Source organism: Falco cherrug, chromosome Z, assembly GCF_023634085.1.
Source record: "Falco cherrug isolate bFalChe1 chromosome Z, bFalChe1.pri, whole genome shotgun sequence".
Lineage (NCBI taxonomy): Eukaryota > Metazoa > Chordata > Aves > Falconiformes > Falconidae > Falco > Falco cherrug.
Window position 1 is genome coordinate 4,260,202 of NC_073720.1, and position 27,692 is coordinate 4,287,893.

At 41.6% G+C, this 27,692-nt stretch overlaps 1 protein-coding gene across 3 annotated transcripts in view; it reads left to right on the forward strand.

Moving 5' to 3' along the window:
* The window catches only part of ST8SIA5 (ST8 alpha-N-acetyl-neuraminide alpha-2,8-sialyltransferase 5), an 80,540-nt gene that overhangs the window by 15,902 nt on the left and 36,946 nt on the right, over positions 1 to 27,692 (forward strand). For all 3 annotated transcript variants that reach the window (XM_027816234.2, XM_027816235.2, XM_055699529.1), the window contains exon 2: positions 14,156 to 14,864. In XM_027816234.2, coding sequence (XP_027672035.1) covers positions 14,734 to 14,864 — 131 coding nt within the window. In that variant the 5' untranslated portion in view covers positions 14,156 to 14,733. The remainder of the gene's footprint in view (positions 1 to 14,155; positions 14,865 to 27,692) is intronic.

A 27,692-nucleotide genomic window follows, 5' to 3' on the forward strand; every position in this document is an offset into this window, starting at 1 on the left:
CCCCTGTCTCTACATGGCTCTTAGGCTTTCTGTCCTGGCCACTTGTGTGACATGTCTTCATCCTCCTGCCTTTCTAGACGGACTTTTTTTGTTGGAAAATCAGCCTGTGCTGTGCAAAAATAGAGACATGATATGATGTTGTCTGAAGATTTCAGCAGGGCTTACTTGAGAATGCCACAAGTCACTTATTCAAGCCACCATTTTGCAAGCACTTCCAGCTGACAAAAGCCAGCACAGCTGCCAAAAGCATTCGTTCTTCTCACCCCTTCATCTCCAGCTTCCCTGCTCATGACTCCTGTGTATCAGCCCCTCTCCTGTTTTTAGGAGTGTTTGTGTGCTTGTGCAAAGAATTTGGACTGGGAAGCTGATCCACATAAAAACTCACCCTTTAAATCCTTTTTCTGCTGGGTTTATTTTAAACTGGATTACCTCTCTGATAGTCACAACACATTCGTGCAAACACTAATACTATAAAACTGAAGGAGCAGTGCAGCAGCAAAGACAGGTAGCTGAGAGCAGGACAGGTTTGCTTGTTCCATTGGTAATACCAGCTTAGATCAGGTTGTAGTACTTGTAATACTGCAGCTTCATGTTATCTTCAGCCATTAAACAACCATTCTGTCCTGGCACACCATGAACATTTCCATAAAATAATGTAGTCTGGAACAGCTAGTTGGAAATGTTTGAGAAAGTGGTATTTATTTATTTTTTTAATTAGGGCCTGCTAGACCAGATGCTGCATTTTGATAAAGCAACTGTGCAGATGTCGGAAAGTCAAAGGAAACCCTTTCTGTACCCCAAATTATGTAATTTAGTCTCTTCCAGAGTCAGGAGATGCTGTGTCGCCCCAGGGTAGCATGCAAGTGGTAACAGTGCACAGATCAGGCTGTGGACACAGAAAACATGAAGGGAGGAGAAAAGGCCTTTGACAGCCTCCCAAGCTGGGAGGCAGAGGTCAGAGAGGGGAAAGGAGCTGTTGTACTTTGGATGTTTGACTTGTCAGAATTTGTTTAGTGAATAAACAGAAATGTTTCCCAAAGTTCCTTTTCTGGGCCCTGGGCACATCTGTTACATGTTCAGAAAAGGAGCTAAAATAACACAGGGGGAAAAAAGTTAACTCTCTAACATCAGATATAGGGAAGGAGCAATATCCACTTCTGGCTCTCAAATTCTAACTGTGAGGGGGGAAACTTCACCCTCTAGCTCACTCCAAAAGAATTGGCAACAAGGAGGTTCCCAGTAGCATGTTCAGGAGGTTATGTTATCATGGATCCTCTGGAGAACAGGGTCTGATCAGCTCCTGGGAATGCCTTATACCCAGCTCGGTGCCTGTTATACTGATGTGCCTCATCTTTAACATAAGCAAGTTTTTCAGGGGAAAATAGAGATTTTTAGCAGTGATAGGCTGGTTGGAACCAATGAAGATCCCAATTACCTTTTCTCTTACTTGTCACCAAGCATCTGTAAAGATGGGAACTGAAGAAAAATTAGCAGGACATGGGTCTGAGATACTGATGGAGCCTTTGACGAAGTCTGAAACAGGAATGGCAGTAGGGAAAACATGGTATCATCACTTGGACGCAAGCAAAAATTCATTTGCACTAAAAAATGTCACCTAAAGAACACATCGCTCTTCTGTGCTTGCTGCCAATTGTACTTGATTAATCAGTTTTCTGTGGGGGTGTTTTCCTCCATTCCTAACAGCATATTTTTCCGTAAGTGATCTTAATCTTATTGCAGATAAGTAATTGCCTGCAAGATCATGACTGTTCCAAAAAGTTGCAATATTCAGCCCTCAGAAACTACTAAAATTCTTGTTGGAAAGCCATAAATGCCTTCACAGGACAAGAACCCCACAAAGGTATTTGTTCTTTTAAAAGCAATCAGGGTGTGTTTTCCTTCCCATAAAAAAGGGTGGTGGGAGTTAGGCTGGTTTTGATCCTGTGGAGTTGACTGAAGTTTTCCTGCTGGAGTCTATTAGATTCAAACCAGGGAGCATTTATGTGCAATACACCTGCTTCCAATAGCTCCCCCACCTCCACAAAGACAGCTGCAGCAGAAAGTTGTATTCACTCTGGGGAAAAACACATTTTATAATAGCTTCCCATCCCCCAGCCAGATGGGATCAAGCTGAGGCAGCTGCAGTCCAGGTCTCATGAGACATACTACAAAAAGTGCAATTAAAATAATTAGTTAATGCCTTTTTTTATCCAGCATGGTAACAAATAGGGAAAAAAACTATTTCAAGCTATTTTATGTATCAGTCCAATACGATATTGGATGCTTCCCAGGATTGCTCTAAGCTTTCCCTAGGGCTTTAAAAGAGCTTGTGGGTGCTTGGCCAGTTTCTGGATTAAGGATCCCTATTACTGATGGTAACGGGGGTGGGTTAAAGCCACTGGCACACTAGATTTTCTGTGATAACAACAAAAAAAATTAAAAAAAAAGAGAGTTTGATAGTAAAGTGATTTAGATTCTGCTTCCTTCCTCGGAAATCAAGATTGCCTCCGATTGATTTAAGCATGTACTGGCTTAGGTTCTGATTAAGCAGAATTTGCCCGATGATTCAGCTTTATGGGGGATGTACAAACGAAAAATACATGGCCAAATACATCCCTGGCACAACTCAGTGAAATCTGGCATTTACCCCGTCGTTAGGTGGTTGTTGTTTGAGGGTTTCTCTGCTAACCTTCAAATGGTGCAGCAAGTTAAGATTTCTTTTGCAGGCATTTTAATTCCTTTTCCTGAAGTGTTCATAGCCAATAAAGCAGGGTACCAGGAGCTGTAGCTACAGTAAGCTGTATTTGTTATTGCCATAGCAGGTGGTATTTAGTCTGCAGCCAAGTGAGATGACCAAAGGGTGAAATATAACCTAAACCCCAAGGCAGATTCTTTTAACAATCCTTAGCTTCTCTGATATCATCCAGGGGCCAAATTATGCAAACATGAGTATTTTTTCATTTTATATTCCTGTTACTGTTCCCTGCCATCCCTGGGGGGGAACCTGGAGGTCAGGCATTTTAGCAAAGGGCATGAAAATAAGGGAATGTTGAATAATAAATGCTTCAGGTCATGCAAGATGTTCCTATCTCCCACCTTTCTGACAGTTGATTACAGAACAGACCAGCTGAGGGAAGTTTTGTGTGGCTCGCACAGTGATTCTGGGGTGTTCACAATGTACGCAATCTGTGAAGCTGTTAGTGCTCATAGCCTTTGCATGGGTCATCAAAGGAGGTGTAACTCCCCGTCTCCTCACCCCAGACCAGTTTTGAATGTTACTGGGGGGGAAGAAATATCACAACTCCCAGATCTGCCTTGGCTTCCTTCTGGCTGTGAGAGGAGGGTTAATAGTAGAAGTGGGAAGAAGGGTTAGCAAAGGGGAGTGCTAGTCATGCGGACAGAACGCCAGCAGCAAAGCTGGCAAATGTTATTTCATTTGCATGAATGTATGTTTTATTCATTTGCTGACGATCATCTACAGTAGCTATGAGACAAAAAAAAAAAGAGGACCAGAATATTACTGGAAATCTGGGTGAAATTCTGAAGCTTTGTCCATCTTCAGGGGGAGGTGGCTACAGGAAATACAGATTTCTGTGACAGTTTCACTGGAATTAATATAGGCACTTCCAGTGGATTAATTATTAAGAGGAAAACTTTCATAGCTCACTTCCACATGTTATTTACTTGGCATTAACTTCAACTTGTACTCATGCTGTTTTCACACTTGGCCATCTCACCAGAATTTAGGCATCCACCATGCAGATACCTGGAACTGAACTGGTCATCCCAAGCTTCCATTATAGTCAGGAAAGGCATTTGCAGGATGTGATTCATTTCACATAGCTTAGAAATTTACTTTAGGATGAAAAGAACTGTTAGTCTCCATGGAGTGTATTGACTAAATCTCAGCTAACTGCATAGAGGGTTTTGGTAGGCTGTAGGCACATACATTTATGGTGGGAGTCAGGTAACATCTATGTTTAGTGCTATTAACACCTAGATTTCCTGTTTCCGATGAGCTGTGTATGATACTTATCTGTTTTAACTGGATGATCCTGAGGCATGTAAAGTAGCTCAGGATAGCAGCACTTAGGGAACTGAATCCTGTGCACAGTCAGGTGGATCCTGCTCTTGCAGTCCTCAGACTGACAAAGTCACACGTCAAAAGGCAGAAGAGTTTTTTTGCCTCACTCAATAAGTGGAAAGCTTTGTACAGTTGTCCTTGTTACACCTGTAATACACATACAAGGCCAAGAAATGCAATGATTACTAGTTCAGAAAGGAAAGAAGAGATGCTGAGGAGGGTAAAGGTACTCATCTGCACGGCATATGGAGTGTAAGGTGAGGTGACTAAGCAGTAGATGACTTCACCACACCATGCAGAAATCACAGTTCAAGTGCTGGAAGTGGCTATGCTTTCACAGAAGTGCCATTTTCCTTCCCAAGCCAGCTTAGAGATTGACGTAGCTCTGCCTGAAGTCATGAAGGAAACCTGGTAAAACAAGGAGCCCAAACCTCCTCCTAAATAATAAACGATTGTTAGGGGTGTTGTCCCTCCTGGGGTGAGGATAAGGCTGAACTTGGCTTTTGGCCTGCTGGGGGGAAGTTTAGGCTTTTACATTAAAAGAAGGACTGGATAGTGTTGCAAAAATAGCAAAATCATTAATGATTTTTTAATTTAATCTCTCACGTTTAATTTTAATAACTTAAAAAACCCAAGGTGGTATAAAACACTTGGAGCTGATGTTTGAAGTCAGCTTGGATGGGTGTTGTTGAACTATAACTATTTTTTGTACTTTGATTGCATACAACTTGCTCAGCTTGCAAACATGTACAAAAAATGAACTATAACTTTTTTGTAGCTCTGTAACTTTTCATGAGCTGCTGGGAAGATAATACTTTTAACAGGAACATGTAAGTTCTGGAGTACAAGCATGCCTTGATGGGAGAATAGGGATGACAAGGAAGGGCAACAGACATGAAATGCAGAGTTGATGGCTTTCCTGTATATTTTAGGGAAGGGTGACATGATGATTCCAGGCAGGAGCTGGTGAATTCAAGTACATATTTAACATTCAGAATCAAGCGCTTCTCTGTGTAGGGCTGGCCAGAGCTTGCAGGGATTTACTAGGTGTGTGGCCCAGAGCAAGATATGTATTCCTGTGAAGTTGGTGACCATCTAAACTAAGATCATGTCCTAGGGCTCAATGTTTATTGTGAAAGCAGTGATTTTTGCAGTGCCAGCCAATTCCTCTGCTTCATCAATTGGAAGGAGCAATGCTGAGGAAAAAGGCATGTCCTTCCTATGCCCAAAACGAATGAATGCTATTATGTATAGATCTGAACTACAACTTCCTTGGATTTCCAGGACAAACCTGTAGTGATACCCAAGGTGAGGGCATAGCACCTGAACACGAGCTGTCGGAGGGAAACTGATGGCTGTGCCATAGTTCCCGGCTGCCCTGAAAGGCTTTAAGCAATAGCTTTGTATTTGATATGGTGCATTTTTCCAGTTGGGAAAAGCAAATGGAAAAACTCTACCCAGGGCACTGCATTGTGAGGGATGTCTCCAGACCTCAAGGAGGAAAAGGAAGAGGAAGTGGAAGGCTAGAAAGCTCTAAATTAAAAAGAAGTAAGGGACAGTCTTTTATATACCCTTTCCACCTTTCTTTTGATTTCTGTTAAACCTCAGAGCAAAAGTTTAATCAGTTTATAATGACAGTATGCAGCAGTATAGCATATTTCCTCCATAACCGCTTTGTCACAGTAAAAAAAAAATTAAAAAAAAATAAAGGAGAGAGAATTTAGTGTGATTGTTGCCCTTTTATTAAGCAAATATTTTGTCTGTGATTCCAGTGGAGGTGAACTCACAGCATTGTTCTTGTTTGCCCACTACTCTTGTACACTGCAAGGACCCACAAACAGTACTAGTTGTGATTTTTGTTGTAACATCAGAGAAGAGCTTTCCTCAACAATTAGCCAACTTTTAGACCTCTGAAACTTTCAGTGTGAATCTGGAACCCTGGTTCATTTTCTTAAGTGCTGCATGGATTGCAAAGAGGAATATTGATTTGGCTGCTCTTGTGCCATCCACATCTGTGAAATGGGAACCAAGATAATGTCACAAATGGAGATCCAAAATGCAGATACAGTATTTAATTTTAAACTGATTTAAAAAAAAGTGACTACCTGATGCAGATTATCTTCATTGGTGACTTTTTGCTGTTTAATGTACCAACATACTGAATCACATTTGAAAATTAGATGCATTGAAGAAGTCATTTGTAGACTCTGAGCCCAAACAACCATGGTTTTACTGTGCTTGAGCCCCACATTTATTTTCCTCCTTTACCAAGGTCCAAAGCTTTACTCTCTCACTGCCACTAGCTATTTTGTTGCTGCTGTTTGTTCATGTGGATCTTATTTATTGTCATTTGACAAACTAAAAATGTGGTTCAGAAAATGCTTTACCAAGAGCAGTTTGTTCCCAGCAAGACCTTTTTAGCTACACAGTAACATGAAAGCATCAAAGTGCCAGGAGAATTTTTTAAAAATAAACTGCCCTGATGCTAAAATAAGCTTTAATTGATTGGAATTGCACTAAGCCTGACAATCTGAAACATTTATTATTATTTTTCCTTTCAAGCTTCAGCTTCATGTGATTTAGTGATGAATTACAGTTCCCACATACCTTCCTACCCACACTGCATGAAAAAAAAAACAAACCCACGCACAAACTTCTTAGCTCCAGAGGAGCTGCTGGATACACCTGGAAGAAAATAAAAAAGCTGATTGAAAGTGAAGTTTAAATAGATGATGGGAATGTTCTACAAAACCCCCCTATCTGGCTAAAGGCCATGTTTCCCTCTCAAAGGAGAGCTCTCCCAGTGATGTCCCTCACTGTCAAAGGCATTTCCTTCATGCACTGGATCGTGTAGGCCAGAAGCTGTTGCAGCTTCCTGCATTGGAGATTAATAATAGGCTGTGGATAAACTACCACTCTGTCTTCCCCATTTTAGATTTTTAAAGAAAAAATATAAACAAGTGCTTGTACTCAGCTATTTAAATAAATAACCTGTTGTAAGCTCTCTAGCAAAAGGTCAACACCACCAACCAAAACCTGCTGATACATGTGCAAAACATTCTGGCCGAGGGAAAAGAGGCTGTACTGGTAGTTCTGTGCTGGGGAGCAGTGAGCACTGGAAGTAGGCTGAACATGGCAAATGTCAATGGGTTCAGTTACGGAGTTTCTTCTGGCAGTAAGTTATGGAGGATGGAAATCTGGTCAGCCATTCATTAGTGATAACTTGTGATACTTTTAAAAGAATGTCAGCTGTGCTCATGGCAGGTTTAGGCGTGTGAGCAGGGGAAGCATGGATCACTACCTTCAGCCTGGGGAGTGTTTTTAAACCCATGCCAGTGTGATGAGGCTCATGGGTAGCTGCTGTTTTCCCAAAGGCTATGTAGTGTTCAGGTCAGAACAACACCCAGGCTAGCCCCAAGCTTCATTGAGTTTAAGATCTCACTGTAAGTCCTGATCTGTATTGTAGTCCTGGACAATTCACTGCAGCCAAGAGCCAAACAAGGATTTTCATTTAACTCCCAAAATTTCAAGCGGAGGAAGATGCTTAAATACCCTTTTGGCTGTGCCCCTCAATCTTCCTGCCAGTGTCAGCACTGCCTGTGATAGTGCTGTGACATTTACGTTCACAGAGCCAGCAAAGCTCAAACTGCTGTTTGAGGTTAGGAGTGATCCAGGCCCTGTCTACAGGTGAGTTTCTCGGTCTGGGTGGCTGGCTGTTCCCCTGGAACTCCCAGGCTCGTTTGTCAACAAAATGGACCATCGTTGCCTTGGGTTTGCATCCTAGTACATGTTTGCAAGCTGAGCAAGTTGTATGCAATCAAACATCACTAGATTGCAATTCCTGCTCTCTGTCAAAGGGGCTAATAAATCCTTCTCTCACCTTTCCTTCTTGCCTGCTTAAAGGATAAATTCTTGTGGCAAGAACTGGCCTTGCTAATGCCCAGCTGCAGTGTCTAACACAGTCCTGTTCCAGCAGTGGTCTCTGTTTGCTACCCTAATAAGATAAGCATGACCCAGGAATTCATGGCAGATCGCAGATCCAAAGGAAGGAATTTGAAAGGGTCGCCAGTTTTATTAATAGCCATCTCTGTAACCACATGCAGGTCAGAGCACACACTGTGCAGGGCTTAAAGGCTGAATCCATGCTATTGCAGGAGGGGCAGAAATATGTGCCTAGTCACAGTACTGTAGGGACAGAGATTTCTTTCTTTACGCTTGGCTGTCCAGATTTCCAGTGAGCACTTCCACAGTGCCAGAAGAGTGAAATAAAATGTATTTCAGGAAGAGTGGGGATTTCTGAAGACCACAGAATCCAGCTGGGTTTTTTTTTTTCCATTTTATTTATTTATTTATAATTTCTGTCATGGACTGAACTAAGCATGGACTAGCATGGAGTCTCTAAAAAATGCTATGTCTGAAAACATACTGAATTTGCCTAGAAGAGTAATTCAGTTAAAGAGGTAGAGTACCCAAGACACTTGTTACATACAGTGTGTAGCTGGTAATGTAATCAGTGCTGTAGGAGAACATCATGAAGAATGGTTTGAAAGCTGAATGTCTGGACTGCTTGAAACTTCATGTGAATTGAAGCTGATGGTTAATTCAAGAGGAATGTACTTCATTCCTTTGAATGCAAAATCAATGCAGAACTGTGGTAAAGGCAAAGGTAACTTTTCGTAAATCACTTTTTATAATAGGTCTCTTCTACGCCTTGATTGTAAGAATAGTGTAAAATTTTTGAAATACTTAATTAGCTGATTATTCACAGGAATATTTTCTTTTTCATATTTACTCCTGTTCTGATTAGTACCACTCAATGGCACAGCAAAATATATTCCAGGATCAGATTAATTGTCTCTGTGAATTAAAACTAACTTTATATGCCATATTATAGATTTTCTAAATCTCTCAATATTTTAGTTCTTGCTCTAAAAATGTATTGTTAAAATAGTGAAATAATTATTAATTGGATTTTTCAGAATTAGATAATGTGTGATCCTTGTTCTTACCATGGGAAATATTTGCTCATTGTAGTGTTAATGCTGGAATATTTTCAGCAAAAAAAGTATCAAAACTTTAAACTGCTATTAAACTTGTACATCGAGCGCCACTGACTCTAGAACTTTCCAGGCTTTCAGTAGAAGGTTTTAAGTGTGGTTTTGATGAACTGGATGGGTGTTACAGTTCGCTTGGGATACAGGCAGGATCATGCTCTTATTCTGAGAGCAAGTGTTGGCCGTGGAAACTCTTTGACCCCTCCATGGTTCTGCCAATATCTCAGTCCTGTTGATTTGGTGCTAAATCCAGGACTCCCATGCAGTGCTTCGACTTCAAAATAATGCTTTTAACAGATGATTTCTGTAAAAGCAATTTGGTCCTGTTTCTTTTTCCCTGCAGAGAAACTGAGCTTCCATCATTCTCAATTATTTGCAGGGTCATTGTGAGCCTGTACAGGATCATAACAATCACACTAAACTTCCTATATTTTCTGGGAATCTGGAAACAGTACTGCAAAAACAAGGCTGTCCCTAGCACTGAGCCCAACTGAAGTTTTTCACTTTGCTATCCATTTTAGCAAGCCCTGCTATAAGGAACTGTTAATAGTAAATGCACAGCACTATAGCTATGGCAGTCTCTGCATTAGAGCTTCCTACCAGTAAGAGGAAGACCTTATTACCTTTCCAACAGATCTGGCGTCAGCAGTGTAAAAAAGGGATATTTTATGCACCGGGTCATTTCTCCCCCAGTGCCTATGTGACCCATAACTGAAAAGAAACTGGTCATGATTCAACAGATGATGTAAAGTACATCCAGTGTGCAGACCGTATGTTATCTTCAGGACATTGCCTCCAATTCAGGCAGCTCCTCAGGTAGGAGGCCTGGTGCCAAATTAGCCGTTGTCACCTCCTTGTGGCTCAGCCCAACTCAGAAAGGAATAGATGTTTACATCATAGCTATATCTTTTCAGCTTCCTTCAATATCCCAGTTTAAGACATACGGATTTGTGGCAGTGATGAGGGACTAGACATTGTGTAAAGCACTAGATTATGCTAATAAATTCATGTTTTATCTCTGCAGAAGAATTCATATTGATAAGCATATGTTTATGAGCTTCACATTCAGCATATCCTTCCAGGCATATACCTATGTGCCAGTGCTATGCAACAGCAGGGATCTAGCAGTTGACACAAGCATCGTAGAAACTGTAAATAGGGTTGATTTAATTTTAATTTAGGGGAAAATATGAGATGTAAATGTACAAAAAACATTTACAGCCCATAGTATTCTGCTATGCTGTGTGTGAAGTCTTTAAGCTGCGTTAACAGTCATGAAGGGTGCCTGAGCAGGCAGGGAGAGAAAAAATCCTGAAGGGGAACGTGAAGAGTGTTTTGCTTTACTCTGAACCTGTATGATACTGTGAGTTTAACATGTATATTGTAATTTAGGCAACCAACAGACAGATCCTGCTATCTGAGACACTAAATGCCCTTGCTTTCAGCTGAAATTAGAATGCATAATCAGTCAAAGACTGATTCAAACGACAGGTTTACTGAAAGGTACTTAAGGAAATTCCCAATCAGACCTGCCCATCAGAAGGGAATTTTTCTGTTTCATTTGCATTGAAAAATAAGATGCATCTTAGAATTAAGGGCTGCATATTGTCCTTTCAGCAGAGATGTGCTTGTTCCCTGCACAAGAGAAGTAGAGGCTGATTCCTGCCAGGTTTTGTCCTTTTGCTAATTCAGCTTTCCTTGTATGGAGCTTCAGAAACATGTCTTGGTGGTTAGCTGAGATTTGTTTGTCTTTGAGATTCAATGTTAACTTTTTTTTTTTTTTTTTTAAATTAAGTTCTGCTTCATTTGGACTTAAGAGCAAACGATGAACTCCCATTGGAGGGTATCACCATCTGGAACATGTTCATGCTTGTTTTAGAGGGCTCAGAGTCTCGCTGCTCAGGCTGAAGGAGTTTCTTGTGATATATTATCTCTAATGATATTTAACAAGCAGCTCTCATACAACAAATAAAGGCTAGCAACATCTAAGACTGCTTCTGGCAGCGTCATATTATGGGAGGCTATGAGCAGTTCCATTTTGCCACTTTTGCTTTAACCTCTGAAGTCTATGCTCCAATAAAAATACAGGAATACCCTTTCTGAGCCTCTGCATATCATGCAGCTTATCCATCTCTCTCTCACCATCTCATAAGAGGCATTTCGAGTAGCTGCTACTAGTTAAGTGATACTTGATCTTCTGGTGATGGAAGAGATCTTATTTACTAGGTTCCTGTGCTCTGGCATGATGCTGGCTGGCATATATTGTGATGTGGCCTGGGCTTCCTGTATGTGACCAGTGCCACTGTAGCTACATTGCCCATTGTAAGGTCAGTGCTTATGTGACTAAGTGCTGCACACAGCACCTGAGGCCATCATGCCCAGCAAATCTGTGTTTGCAACACAACTTACTGTAACATCTTTATCCCCAAGCTCTTCTCAAATTCTGGATGGGCTCTTTTGTTGTCTGTTGCTTGCTTAAGTGGAGGGTGTAAAATCATGAAAAAAAAATTAAATTGTTCTCTGTGGAGGCCTGATGCTTTCAAGGAAGCCTGTAGTTGACAGGTCAAACTCACAGAGCCTCTGGGAACGAGTGCTGGCATTGCTCATTCAGCCCTTCTGCAGTAAGACTGTTTTCACTCACAACAAATATTGCAGGCAACCTTGAGCATCCTTTGAAAATTTGTCGATAGACATCTTATTTGTTTATGCCCGCACAGAGCCATTCTGCTTCCAATTCTGCAGTGTTTTTGTAGTACTGGGATGAAGACAGAAAAAAGATTTCTTTTACATGTGACATGAGGAATGGTGTCTGCACAAGATCTGGCATAGAAAACTCTCTCTACTTACATGTCTTTGTACTTTGCTTTTTTGCTTTACGTGTGCAGCTCTCCTGCATACAAGCCTCTCAGGTGCTGTATCTTCTGGCCAGCTCTGATATGTCAGAGAAGCCTGAGAGGACACAGAAAATCAAAAACTGACTGAGAGTGCATGGTGCTTCCAGGCTGTTTATTGCAGCTCAGGCTGACCATCAGTCCAGGAGAAAGACTAGCTAGCTGCTAGGCTTATGAGTTTGGTGCACTATAGCACAGATCAGTCTCAAAAAAAATCTCTTTGAGTGGAGGGGAACAGAGGAAGAAAGGCTGAAAGTGTTTTCACCAAAACCAAGGTGATATCAAAATCTGCAAAACTGGCATCACATCCACAGGTCATAAGAACCTGAATTCTACTGTCTGGTACTTTGTCTTTACTGTAAAATAACCCCTGGAGCAATTGAGACAGATTTCTTGGAGAGGATTTTCAAAGCTCTCAGTAAAAATCCAACAAATCAAAAGTACCTTTTCCTTCACTCTATCCTTACTGGCCTTACCTCTCAGCTTCTCCATACAAATCTGCCTGTGTAGTATCTTGTAGAGTCCCAGCCTGGTATTTCTGATGGCCATACTGCTTTTCCTGTTACTGAGAATGCTGTGTGCTTAGATCCATCTAAATGGTACGGTTCCTATATGGAAACATTCTTATATTATATGGGCTTACATGAACAGGTCGTTGAAAGAAACATATTTGGCCCTAGAGCTGACGATTTTGACAAGAGGGAATCAAACTGCTTTTGCTATTTAATTTGCAGTCCCCTGGTATATTATTCCCAGTACTGTACAAATACAACTCAGTTATTTTTCTAACCAAAATCTTGGTTTTCTTTCCTTGGTTTAGGAAGACTGAACCACAGAACAGTAGGAGTGTGTTTCCAAGGAAGTATTAGTATGTCCTTGCCCTCTTCTAATTTTCCCTGCGTATCCATCACTGGCCACTGTCAGGGACAAGGCCCTGGGGTGGATAATCTTTCATCTGACCTGGCATCACCACTCTTCATATGCGCAGGTGATAACTGAAACATTTAGCAGGGTTAACAAATGCATGTGTGGGAGCTTTGAAAGGGACTGAAAAAAGGTATCAGAGGCTGGATCCCTCCACCTTCTCTGCACAGTCAAGGGTGTCTAAAGGGCTGGTCTCCACTGGTGGCTCCCGCCTGCAGGAGCTCAGGGTGACCAGGTTCCTACCTTCAACACTTTTGTTACTTGTGTTGCTTAAAAATAGGTAAGGCAAAACCTGCTTTAGTCCTTGATTGTTTTGCCTAAGTTGCCACAGGTCATGCTGAGGACCAACCCTGGCTTCAGGAACTAGGCTGAAAGGCTTGAACAAAGTTACCTTCTTCCCATGCAGCACCAATTACAGCTGAGACAAAGTCCAGAAACAGTCCCTGTTTGCTGCTTTGCACAGCTGGGCTGCTGGCACACTAGAACATTTTGCATACACTGATTTAACTGTTGGAAAATTTATTGACACAAAAATCTTCCCATTCTCTTAGACAAAGGATTTTTTTCCTCCGCATTAGTTGTCAAAATCCTTTTCCCATCTGTTATTGGGGCAAAACAACCTCCTAGCCAGAGTGTTTCATTCATGGATGAAGCTTTCACTGGAACTTGTTTTAAGAAGCTAAGGGATGGGGGCAGATTTTGATCCCAGTGAAATCAGCAACAAAACTCCCATTGATTTCCCTGTGAGCTGAATCGAGCCTTTCCTAACAATGGGGAGATTTTTAGAGGAGTTGTGATGGCCGTGGACAAGGTCTTACTGCTTTGCCCTTTCGAAAGAGAACTCTTTTTGGTGGAGGAACAATCAGAATATTTGTCTCTTTAAATGAATGGTTCTTAGAGCTTGCACTGAGAGGCAGTCTCCCTCTCTGCGGCTGTGAGGCTACACGGAGCCTCCAATAAATCAGCATGCAGGAACTGAGAGCTCTGTCCTTGAAGAGATGCACAGTGACCTTGCTTATGCTTACTCTGGAGGAATAACCAGGGGAAATATAGAAGCCCAGATAGTAGCGGTGTGTGACTAAAGGCACTGCATTCTGCATGCAAATGCTACAGTACTGAAGGCACGGTATGGACGGTACGCTGCTACACAAAATGCAGCTTTCCTGCTAGCCTGACCAGATTGCTGCTGTTGTTTTTTGCAGGGGACTGAATGAAATCCTCATGATCGTTACATGCTTGTTCAATAATAGCACACCCCAGTCACGTCTCCTTGCAAGCACATTTCGTTGGAATCACTGAGCAGAAGCAAAGAAGAGCTGACGACTATGTGTTTCCAACGCAGGTTGCCGGAGCCCTGTGTTTGCCATTGGCTGCAGTTTTCTGGTTTATTTGCAGCTTCCCCCATCTGGAATATGAAAATGGGATTGAAGTAGATAATTGCTAGCAGCGGGTTTTCAAGAGAGGCTTAGAGGGAACAGAATGCCTCTTGCACAGCACAGGCTGCCTGCACTGAAAGAGCTCTGAGAGATGATTTTAGATGTTACCCACGTCTGAATCTCCTGGAAACTTTACCATGGAAGCAAGCCATTACGCACAGTCCTGGAGCTAACATCCGAAAGGGGCAAAAAAGGGGCATCAGGGCCAAACAATGGGATACCTTGTCCTTGGATTGCTCACAGAAAAGCCAGCAAGCGTTCTCCTCCACTTCCCCACAAAAAGGGTATGAAGTCTGCAATGAACTGAATTTTACTAAGTGGAGCTTCAGTGGTTTTTAAGAAGGATGGGATACACTGACCCTTCATCAAGCAGGGATTTGCTGGGAAACAGAACTTTGTTCTTCATATTCATCTGCGCCTTTGCCGTGGTCACCTTGCTGCAGCAGATCCTCTATGGGAGAAACTATCTCAAAAGGTAAGGGGGGATTTGAGGGAATAGGAAAAGTTGTCTGATTGGATTGAATGGAGATAGAGCTCCAGTCATACCATTATAACAGTTCAAACCACTTCTCAGTGCTGTGCTTACAATATTAGTATCTTGTCAATCTGGGAAGGTGCATCCAGCATCTGTAATGTCTGTTAGATTATTAATAAAGGAGAATGTTAGGCAGGTTATAGTGATTTGTGTGTCTGTTAGATTGTGTTTAAATCCTCAGCTGTTGTAAAAATCTAGGTCTTACTTAACTTAAACCAGACTGACTTGTACACCTGAGTATTTGCCCCTGATCAGACCCTTTGTAAGACCCTGTGTAAGTTCAAGCTGAGATGGCTTGAGAGGTTGAATTAAGTTAGCATGCTCATTGCCTAAACTTCAATGTCTTTAGAAACTAACATGCCGATGCAATTCCTAAAATCAAAGTGGCAATATTAGTGTTCCAAATAACAGAGAGTGCACTTTATTTTTTCACTGCCGTATTCTCATGAATTACTGCTGAGACTGCTTTGCTGTAGAGCACATCAGTCTTTGATCTGAAAATGGTACTGCTTTTCTTACAGCAAACACCAGTGGGAATCTTCAACTGTTTAACCTTGACCCATGCAGAGTTTATTTAACTTAAATCTAGTTTTAGGTGTTACAGCTTGTATGATTTTATAGAGGAGAATGTTTCTCTTACATACTTTGAGGTAAGTGGTTTCAGTAGTATAAACAGCTGCTGTGGAATTTTTTACTGGAATTTAGCTGCATTTTGTCAGAAGAGATCAATGGTTTGGTTCTTGCCTGGTTTGCAGCTCACATAGTTTGCCTTGTGCCAAGAGCAAGCAAAATGCTGACAAATTAGCAAATGTTTCTTGCTGGGGAGGAACAGCAAGCATGGTATTAATATGTATAGACAGGAGCTAACATCCCAAAGGGATGAGGAAGGGAAGTGTTTTAGTTTACCCACAGAGCAAGGTCTAGGTTGGGGGACCCTGCTTTTGGGCACCTCACTTCCAGGAAGATGTGACTCTGTTGGAAGGAGCAAGAATGAGCAGAGGTATAGAAACCACATGTGTTTGGCTTGGAGAAAACTGAGGGAGGTATGATAACTGTCTTGAAATACCCAAACTATTTTTGCCAAGGGGAAGGTAATAAACACATTTCTGTAAAGACTCATGACATGGGAAGAAGTCATGGACTTAAATTGCAGCAGGAAAGATCTGGATATATCCATGAAGGAAAACTTCTAAAGAAAAAGGACACCCGAGGAGCTATAAAATCTCCATCTTTGGGGGCTTCAGGAACCTATTAGGTAAGACCGGGGTAGTACCAAGATGCTTTGGCGCTGAGAGTTTGACTTTATGACCAGTTGAGGTCTCATCTTGCCTTATTTTCTCAGTTTTTCCCATTTGTCCTGGAGGCCTTGCAGCCCTACCAATACATGCTTTTCTAAGTCAAAATGACTGCAACAGGATTAGAGCAATGAAAAATAAATCCAAGGTCTAAACTGAAATGAAAAATGGCAAAATAAAAATAAAATTACAAGAAAATGCAACTATAACTTATCCAGTGAGTGGCCTCTGTGGCCATTCTCTGTCCTGCCTCGTGTCCTGGGAGCCTATCTTGTCATCAGCAGGCTGCAGGGAGTGAAAAGAGGGTGATGTCCAATTCCCAGCTTGCTAAGCAAAGTCTGGTTCCGAGCACTCTGACACTAAAGGGGCTTGAGCAGGGTGATGTGCATGCATTTTGTTACTTTTGAAAATACTATTTTTTTTAGATTGCAGCTTCTAATGATTTGTTTCTTTTCCTTTTTTAAAATCACCTGAAAGAGTCTCAAAGAGAGTCGTGTCCCCTCACCCCCATTTCAGGGAAAAAGCACTTTCTGGGAAGTGCTGGGATGTGGTAGTTCCCATCTTTCATGGAAATAAAAATGCAGGATGTGGCAGTCTCAGCTTGTCAGTTTTTAATGATAGAAAGGTGATTCACGTAGCAGCCTACATTGTTACTGTAATATTATCATGAAGGTACTTTTTAACTTTTCCTTTGCCTCTCTCACTCTCATGCCTTACAGTACATTATGGTGACCCAGGTGGTTTCATTGCCAGTCCGCTCCATGCAGGGATATCTGTAACTTTTAATTTCTCTTTTTCTTTCACAAACTTCTGGTGTAAAGTCCCCTATTAGAAGCTGATGCCAGCTGTGAGATTCCTTGGACACATTATAGCTTGCATCTCCAGTGACCATGGTGGAGCTGGTGGTTTTGGAGAGCATCCTTGCAGAGGGGAAGTGCGATATTTATAGCTTTGGTGCTGCTTGCCAAGCTGGAGCTTGGGGACGCTGCCTAAACCTAAAGCCATTTACTTGCTAGGATTCAACATGCTGTTTGTTTTATGATAGCCTTTGCTTGCATCCCAACATCTGCAACAATAACAGGCCTCTGGGCCTCTTTCCAAGGCAGCGGGAAGAAATTCCCCAGTGTATTTAGAGAAAACTGAAAATTGCCCTAAAGTACTGTTCCAGTAAATGTATGATGCTTTTAAGCCTAAATATAATGCAAGGCTATCTTGTTTCTCTGCAATAAGATGGTGGAAATGAGTAAAGGCCAGCAAGGCAGAGGGACTCTGACCTAGAACAAGCAGCTTAGGCACAACACAGGAGACAACACAGTCTAGGGACTGGTCCCAATAAGCAGTGTAGACAAAAGCACCCTTTTCTGGGAGAAAGATGGAAATGTTAGCTATGTGGCTGTAAACTGTGCTGTGCCACGTGCCCTTACAAGCAGGGCGCGGACTGGTTTTATTACCATAAAAACCCACCTGAAGCTCTCCATGGAGGGTGCCCTGGAGGCTGGTGATGCTGCATTTATCCATGGCCGTGCTCCCAAAGCCTGTCTGTGGGGATGCAGGACTGCAGGCCAGATAGGATGTTCCTGCTCAGTGAAATTTGATAAGGGGCCCAGCCTCTGGTTAAGTCCTCTCTTTGCCCTTAATGAGCTAATGAGTTCCTGGCATTGCTGGAAGAAGGGGAAAATGTAAAGATGGAATTTCTAGGTATTCACACATTTTTCACGCACCATATAATGTTCTCTGCACCTTCCCTGTTTTGTACTGTGTTACTGGAAAGCAGAATCCTTCCCACCTTTTTTTTCCCCTTTTTCAGTTTTCCTCCAAGTGGGATGGATGTGGGTGCTCTCAGCAAGGCCAGTTCCTCATCCCCATAGTAGCAGCTGAAGTCTTAATGAGAGAGTTAAACAGCAAACTGGAGAATGACATCAGGAAGCTCTGGTCTCTGTAGCTCCTGATCCTGAGTAAAAAGGATGATGAAATGAGATATAATTAAGGGACTTTAATACAGATCTCTGGGGTAATTATTTTTATTTTAGGATTAATGTGATGATTAAAAAGCTTCTTCATTGATCTGCTAAAGTAGGTTAAATGCTGTGGACTTCTTCTTAAATCCAGAGCTGCTGCTTGCTTTTGTATTGACTCATCTTTCCAATGCTCAGCTTTCATCTGAATTTTCTTTTGAATCAGATGCTCAGCTGAGGGCTGGCCTTTTTTTGTTAGCTCTTGTTTGGCCAGCAGGGAATAATCCTGGATTACATCAGGAAACTGCCACTACAGTAAAAAAATGTTGAAATGGTTCCTGTCTTCATCTCCCAGCCTGTAGCATGGGAGAGATCAATAGGATGGTCCTTGCTTGCTTTGGCAAGAGAAGAATATCAGAGCAATACTTTGCTATATACCAATATTCTATTGGTGGGCAATTCACTAAATGCTGTTTTTTTAACAGCTTGACTTCTGCACAGGGTTAAGAGTCAGCTGAAGAAAGGAATCTGCCCCTTTAAAACTATTTTTTTATTTCAGCCAAGTGAGAACACATTTTCAAAGCTATTAAAATCTTTAAACAAAGATTACCCTGGGGTCTGTCAGAGGAGGCATGTACAATAACTCAAAGAATCACACCGCAAGAAACAGCAAACCTTCCCATGCAGGCAGCCTGCATTCTTTGAAAGCTTTACATCTTTTAAATGAGAATAAAACATCACTCTTGTGTGTGTGTACCATATAATTAGTATCAAACTCTCATAACTTGAGGTTATACCACCATTTTGGTATTTCTGAAGCAGCTTTTATTCAATAGTTGCAAATAAATCCCCAGACATCTTTACCCCTTTTGTTACCCACAAAATAAAGATAGCTTATGATAATTTTTTGCACAGCATGGGGAAACAAGGGATAAACCCTCAGCAAGTAAACCAGGACTATACCTTGAGAGATCATTTAGCTTGTACCATGCCGTAAGACAAGATCATATCTTAATTATACCACCAACAGCGGTAGTTGCAGTGTGGACATGGAAGCTGCATGTGGCCTGAGCTGTATTTTGTCCTGAGTTGGGCTCTTGAGGGACTACAGCCAGCTCAGGTCAGTTGAGACCTCCCACTCCATACCTGGCATGTGCTTCTCTGGCCTGTTCATAACACCCTGTGAAGATGTTAACTGTAACATAAGACCATCTATTCCAGCGTTAAAAGTCTTTTTCCATTTAAATATTTTTTCTCAAGAGACATAAGATGAAGGTGACCTAGTGAGTCATTTCTCTAACACAGCTGTGTGCCCCCTCTGTTTCTAACCAGAGTGAAATATCATACTAGCAAAATGACATGTGACCTGTGAGTCACCTCACTGAATCCCTGATGGGGCTGCAGAGCAAGTCTTGATTTTGGTTGGTTTTCTTCAGAGAGAAGAGCACTGGAAACTTCAGGAGAGAGCGAAGTCTTCAATATAAATATACACACACCCAAATATATATATACACACACCAATATGTGTATGTATGGGTTATGGCCATCACCTTAAAGTGTCTAGTCTAGCATAGCAGGGAGAAACTGAGATTCCAGCATGATGTTCTTGCTCCAGGTGTTCCCAAGAGGTTTTCAAGTGGATGGAAACTGGGACTGGCATCCCCACTGTTCCTAACTACCCTTGCAAAGACAAGGATCTGAAGCAGCTTCCCAAGAGGTCAGAGGAGCACTGGAGCCTGCGCTGCAGGAGAGCTCAGGGAAGAGATGGCAGTGGGATGGAGGGGGCAGAACAAACAGTGGGCTGACAGATTAACTCAGCTGCCTGCAAAGTCACCCCTCGCTGGTCATCCCATTCCCTTTCTCATTGCTGCTGTTGGCTGCTTTACATAATGCTCCTGTCTCACCACATCAAATAAAGGGGGAGAGCTCACAAGTACATGGCATGTGAATTAAAGCTCTGCAAGAATTTGCAAACAATCACAGCTCTATTGCAGGCTGCAACAGATACTTTTATTGTGAAAGCATCCCAAAGGCAAAATCTTACTTTCAGCTACTTTGAGTTTTTTTCTGACCCGTAATTTTAATTTGCTTTTAAAGGAAAGCATCAAGTGGCTGAAGTTTTAGTACCAGAGCATGAGGGTATGTTATTTCCTCTCTTGTACTCACTGACTCTCAGTGGCTCTGATGCAGAAAACAGGCAGGATTTGAATCCCTGCTCCATCTAGACTTGCTTTACTTCTAGCATTGTTTTGCACCTCTGCTGTTAAGATGGCAAAGCTACTTGCTGACCTAGTCTGTGAATTGCTAGTCCTTCTCTGTTCCCCAGATGACAGTAAATTATGGTAATGAAAATCAGTTATTTCAGTATTTTACATGTGCAAATTGCATTATCCTGAGTGTGTCATTCCCTGGTGTGTTACACTATGGTCCTTCCTGAGCTCAAACCATGGGGGATGTGAGTCACTACAGAGTGACCTACAGACACTTGTCCCTTTTGCTGTGGCTGTGGCCACCTGGTAGTCCCTAAATCAGTTCCCACAAGCCCACCCTGCAGAGAAGTCATTGCTTTACCCACAGTTTGAATCGTGTTGGGCTGTAGGAGCTCTGCAGAAGCTTCTTGCCCTGGAGTAGTGAATTATAGATGTTCTGTATACCAGCCAAAGTGTGGCCATTATCCTCACTGATTAATACAGAGACAATCAAATCCTAATTCTAGTTCACATAATACCTGGTAAGGGCTTGCTGAAGTCTCACTTTGTTGTGTGGAGATCTAGGCTTACTTCTGTCTACACACACAGCTCTTTTTGAGTATTTAGCTGAACATCTAGGCTAACTCCACTTTCTGTGCTTCACACAGATCTGTTGCCTCTATGTGACAAAGTAATGGGTGAGTTTTGCCAATGCCAGCATTCAACACCTGTGAATCAAAGCCCTTTCATCCAGAGTGGTTTAAACTCCGTGACATTTCTTTCAAAAACATCTCTGTTATAACCTGCCGTCAACTTGCTTTATGTCGTTCTGAAAAAAATTAGCTGCTTACCCTCTATGTGCTCGGGCAGGTACAAGGTACAAAGTACAGTTTTACTTTTGTAGAAAGTCAAACCCAGAACACAGCCTTCCTGGTTTGAGTTGTGCTACACCTGTGTCCCCCACAGCCCCAGCTGTGAGCGATCACATCCTTGACTGCTGACCTCCGTAGCCAGAGTTGCAGACCTGGTAATGCAGTGTTTTATTTTCGATCTGATTGGGGTTTCTTGATCGTTCTTATGCTTACTGGATTTGGTTTAGATATAATCGCTGTGCAAAGCTTTGAATTTTTTTACTTTTGCTGTGCCTCATTCTTGCCCTTGATTGCTTTTTCATTTCATTTCTCATTTTTTAATTCAAGTGTATTCATTGCTCAGCAGTCCATGACTCCCTCAGGCAAACTGTGGACTTAACCTCTCATTTTTTTGAGGCATCCTTGCCCTCCATTGCTTGTATCCATTTTGCTTTTTCACCAGCCCCGCAGATAGTCACTGTCCTTGCACGTCCTCTTTATTTAGTTAGTTTTATGCTTTAGTTCTCATGATGAAAACCTTAAAAGCAATCTCTGTCACTGGTAGTTTCATGGCATTTTCCATAAGAACAAATACAGCCAAAGCTAGGCTTTTCACAGTCCTAGCTGAAAATCTTGAGCAGTCAACAGTTTGGAGGGCTTTCACGAATGGAAAGAGGAGACTGTGCCATCCACTCCTGTGAATGGAGAGAGGGAATACTGCCTACTCCTGTGGCTGATACTGGGTACAGGCACGCTGACCTTAAATGGCATTTTGCTTATTGTCTTCAGCACGAGTCCTTAGTGCAAATGGGGCTCTGTGAGTATGTTTACACTGAAGAATATAGTGCAGTGTAGGGACACCTGACCTGGTGCTAAATTTATTAGTTTTGGCTGGTGCTAAATATATTAGTTTTGGAAACATGAGATGCGAAGCCACTAGCTCCGTCAGATCTCTAATGCTATGGTGAAATTGCTTGTGGTACCCATGCTGCATCAGGTACCTTTGCAGTGAGCTATCAGCTGAAATGTCAGAATTTGCTGGCATCTTAAATTATTTGGGATTTCCTCTAAGTGTCTGTGCTTGGGGCTTGATTGGCCTTTTTTCTTGAAAACAACCTGCCTCACTGACAGCTCATTCTGTTGTGGGTTTTGTGTTGCTCCTAACAATTACAAATAAGAATATTTTTATTATGAACAGTTATTACAAATGGAATTGATACAGAGTATCTATTACTCCTTGGATGTTTATCTATCAGCCACAGATGACAAAAGGAAAGATTGTATTGTTTTGAAAGGTGTCCTTCAATGTCCTTGATGTCCTAGTCAACACTCGTCCCATTTAAACAGGCTAGTTGAATGTTGGTGTTGTGTCTATTGTATCTTTCTTGGGAAGTGATTTTAGATCAGGTTTTTCAGATGTTGCATGTGAATCTCTGATGCAAAGTTTAACCCAAATGTGAAATGTGTTACATGAAACAAAACCTTTTTATGTGTAGTAGTGGTTATAATCCAGAAGCTTCCCACTTATGTTTCCAATTTTGCTCCTTGTGCTAGTCAAAATATACTCCTCCACCACTTTTACTACTGTTTCCCTCTAACTTGTAGAGCCAAGCTTGTCCCTGGTGTAATACTGTATGGCCAAGTGTATGGTGTAACCAGATGTGCCATTTCCCAGATTTTCCATCCATATTTTGCTTTTCATGGGACTCATATTATTTCTTCCTTTTGTTGTGAATATACCATTCCCGCTCTTCCACATATTTTCATACATTTTCTAAACCTTTTCTAATGGTCTTCTCCCGATCAAATGGCAAACAATCAGCTCAGTGGTTACCCACTGTCAGTCAACTTGCAAAGCCATAGGTTGCTAAGACAAAGATTGGTCTTAAGGCAGTGAGCAGAAGTGTGTATATGTATGTACCCAGACTAAAACTTGCATTTTGCTGATTTTATTGGAGAAATAAGTATTTTTCTAAACTGGACTGGTCAGATTGAACTCTGCTTCCACCGAATGCAAACATGAGTTTTATTATGGACTTACATAAGAAGGGCAGCACCCTGCTCAAGTACACAAATTGGCACCAGAAATGTGTTCTTTCTTTGTGCGGTGCCTGGTAGGGTTTTACCCATGGATTTTCCCCTGAAAGCAGTCAACACACACATGATATTTTTTTGGCCTTATAGCACAGGTGAATTGGACCTGGACTGCCACAGGCAGATCTGTTTCTTTCTGTGATCTGTGCTACATCTTTCTAAATTGCTGTGCCATGAATATTTATTTCAAAATGGATTGGAGAGTTTCAAGTAATATTAAACTACTCAAGTAAGCATTTACCTTTCTCTTGTCATCTAATTTCATTGTCTTTGGGGGTTGGGGCTGGTCTTTTCATCAGGAAGGAGTTTTTGGACACACAGGCTAGTCTGTCTTGACTCTGCTGGGTTGGGTTTGATCTCCGTGTCTTGCTGTTACCTAGCTGCTTTACTCCTTCCAAGCCCCTCTAATGTCTTTTCATGTGCAGAGTAAATAAAGTTTCTGTTTCTGGCCTACACCCCCCCACCCCCCACACCCCCCCCCCACACCCCCACCCCCAGCAGATCCTTGTTTTTTCTCCAGAAACTCCTCTTGTTGTTACCTCTGTTGGCTGCTATGCTCGTCTTCACTTGCACAGCAGCCTGGCATGTCGGAGACTCCTGATATTCCCCTTTCTTACCCAACCTCCTCTTATTCGCTAATCCACTTTAGTGAGTGTTTTCAATCAGTCTCATCTGCAGGTCATTCATGCATACCACTGTTTTCATTTTATTTTCCATACACCCTGTGGTCACAGTGAGTCATAGTTTCCTTATTTTGCAGAAAGAAGGAACTGGATCTTCAGTGAGATTAACTGTCTGACTTTCCAATATCTCTGTGACATCCCTGTTGGTAGGCTAGGGGCATCACTTTCCATTTTCAAAGAGGGTAACATGATCGTTTAACACTGAAGTCTTAAGTTCCTCCTTGCAAGGGCAGAAATATGAAACAGGGAAACTGAGGTACAGTGAAAGTAAGTGATTTTCCACTGACTTCAGGAAACCTATACATGACCTGGACTGTCTTTTTGTCAGGGTGGGGACTGTATATGGCTTCTGTCTTTGGGTAATATGTAACAGTGTAGTGCAGCACCATAACCAGGCCTGCAGAAATATGATTATAAAATTATTAATGATGTATAGGGAATTAATATATATACTATTAGCTTATAAATGAAACAGAAGCCAGAGTCACAAAAGCTGGGCTTGCTGTCACCTCGTAATGGCCTCTTTGCTAATGTATATAAAGAAGGAATGTGAGAACCGCTAGAAAGAAAGAACAAGAAAAGTGAAGACAAATAAGAGAGGGAGCTCAGAAGGAAAATGAAGTAATTTGCCTTGCTCTTGGGGGCATTCGTACCTTCCTTTCACCACTTCAAAGAAGGAGTCTGTAGACTCCTCTGCTTCCCCTTGCTTGACCATCTGTGGTAGGCCAGCAAGCTGAGTCAGATCTTGGCTTAGCTTCAGCTATATAAAATTACATTGGTTTCTGTCTGGTTTTGCTTGCTTTTGGGTTTAGTCTGCCTCTGGTAGATGCAGGATGGGGGTAGTGGTAGCTGTCACCTTGAAAGATGAGTGGAAATAGCCTGCTGGCTGGGATTAGATGAGATGAGCTCATGGTTTTTGGGGAGTGGGATGGCACTGGCGTGTTCTTCTATGCCCTCTCCTTGCACCTGCATGATGCCCCTGTTGCCATTCAGTCGTTGTTACCCATAGGTACTAATCACTCAGCCACTCACACCAAACCGCTCTTATGCCTTGAAAGCACGTGGGTCTCTCCTGAATAAATTCTGCTGCATACATGCTCATGGCCTGCTCTCTGGCTAGAGCCCAGACAGGACTGCCAGCTGTGTTTAAAGTATTTCGGGCCTTCTCCCATTTATTGGCTGTAGAGTAGCTCTGTTTTAAAAGCCTTACTTTCCTGTCTGAGCTGAATTTTTACCTTGCTTTTGCGCTTTAGAAAGGCAATGAGACACCCCTGAAGTGGGATCTCATGTAATGGCAGCATGGATACAAAGCCTCTTGCTGCAATCCATCCACTTGTTCATTCTTGCCTTATAGTTCAAAACCCTCATAAATGTTTGACATTCTTTGCTATTAAAACCTCCACTTGTGCCGGAGTTGTTTTTTGTTTGTGGCAACAGGCTTTTTGCTTTGCTTCCTGCTGCTTCTTGACAGCTGGTCTTGACAAGCCCTTCGGAATTGCTGCTGCTTTGTTAATTTTCTGTTTTTTCACCCCCTCCCACTACTCTTACATTACGCCAGTGTTTATTTGACCACATACTGATTCAACGTTTGTAGTTACCAATTAGGATAAAAATATTGCTTTGACATTTACCTGAAACTCAAGGTCTTGATTGCTAAGACATCCAGCTTAATGGAGTTTCTCTAATGCAAGGCACAACATTGCTCATACTCTTATTTGTTAGGGGTAACTCTTGTGATTAATGATGTCCATAAACCTTGATGAAAAATGTGCTGACAGTGAATGGGCAAAATAAATAATCTCTGCACTTAGAGTGTTTCTGGTTATTACGTCTTTTATAAAGTCTTCCCTTATCATCAGCATCATGCGTTGGGGAAATGTACTAATTTTAGTAGGAAATAACATTAGGGCAAATTGAGCAAATGGCAAAGTTCCACCATTGGTAGTAACTGGTAATGATCCCAGGCTTAAAATGAGCTTTTTTTTTTTTTTTTTTTTTTTTTTTAAACTCTTTGACGTGAACTGTCTAAACTACATAGGAGATGTCTAAGTAATTTCCTTTGCTTTCCTTCCCTTCTTTTAATCTTTCCTTACTTTCTGTTTTGTTCCACTCCTTTTTTCTGTGTTGCCATCCTGCATGTGCTTATCTATTGCAATTCTGACCAACAGAAGCTGCATTTACATCTTATTTGCCTATTTAAATGTAATTAATGCTGAGAGTGAACATGGTAAAATTTAACTACAGTAATATGCCAATGAAATATATTGATGGGGCAGTTCAAGTTTCTTTTCTATTTACTCTGGCTGTTTGCAAATTTGGCCAGACAGCTTTTATGAATGCTTATGACTCACAACTGAGAGGATTAGAAAATTTTATTTTTTTTAAATTGAAATCTCCCAGCTCAGGGCTGATTGAAATAAATGTAAAACTCTCAGTAATCTTGTTAGAATTAATTCAGGTCAGTGTTTTCAAATATCTCATCCTTAATTTCTACTCTGTCCTGATACTAAAAACCGTTATTCGTGGAAGTTGTTTTTACTGGGAGGAAGAAGTTTATTGGACCCTCACTCCAGAAAATGCAGAGCAGCAGCTTGGTGTCAGTCTTGCAAACTTGTTGTGAGACACACAGTCCTTTAAGCTGTGTAATATTTCTTTGGCAGTGTTTTTTGGCAGTCTATGCATTGTTAACCTCTGGAGTACCTGTTGGAAGAAGAGCACTGTGTGGCTTTCCCTGCCTGGTTCAGGGTCAGACACTAAGCTTGCTCCTGACCCTAAGCTCAGCTCACAACTTTGTCCTTACCATGTAGAAGTGTCAGACCCTTGCTTGCCCTCATTAGATATTTTTGTACCTCAATTAGAACCTCCATCCTGCCATTTCAAAGGTAAGTATTTTAAGCTGTTCATCATAAGACATATCTACCATTCCTCAGTGTTAGTCTTCCTGATCTCCTCTTGGATCTTACCCAAAATGTGCATGTCCTCCTTTCAACTTGGTTCCTCAGCTGCATTACACACTGTTCCCAAAAAAGGCTTGAGAGGAGGGCATTAAAGAGTGGTTTTATAATGTCTTTTGCTTTATGGACAGATTCACCCTCCTCTGCCTTTGAGCATTTTCTTAGCTTTCCTTCCAGCTGTTCCATGTGGAGTGAAGACATATGAAGGGAAAGGACGTTACTTAATGTTTTCATTCTTCATTTCATCTGCCTGATATTAGCTATGCTTTAGGAGAGTTCACCTCTGAAGGACACACCACCACCAGCTATTTATCTAGATTAGTGCTTTCTATTTCACTTTGTAAGTAAACATTTAAGCCCCAAATATCTAATTTAAATCCAATTAAAAAGTACAATTCCAACTTGGTTTTCTCACACTTCTACTCTCTCTCTCCCCATGTATCATTCAATGCTGTCCTTAGCAATTAAAACAAATCTTAAAGGCCAGATATATTTAGATGCTTTTTACAAACACATACACATTCAAAAGAAACATGTTTCCATACCACTTACAGTGTGGCAAAAAATGTGTTAGGCTGTCGTACATAGGAATCACAAGTGTTTATTTAAACAAGCCTGAAAGTGAAGGTGTCTTAGTAAAAGTGAGAATTTTCTCATGTTTTATTCGCAACAATATTCTGCTCAGAAGTCATACCTTGGGCAGCCTCAGCTGATTAAAAACTGTCAGAGCAACGTGCAAGGTATGGG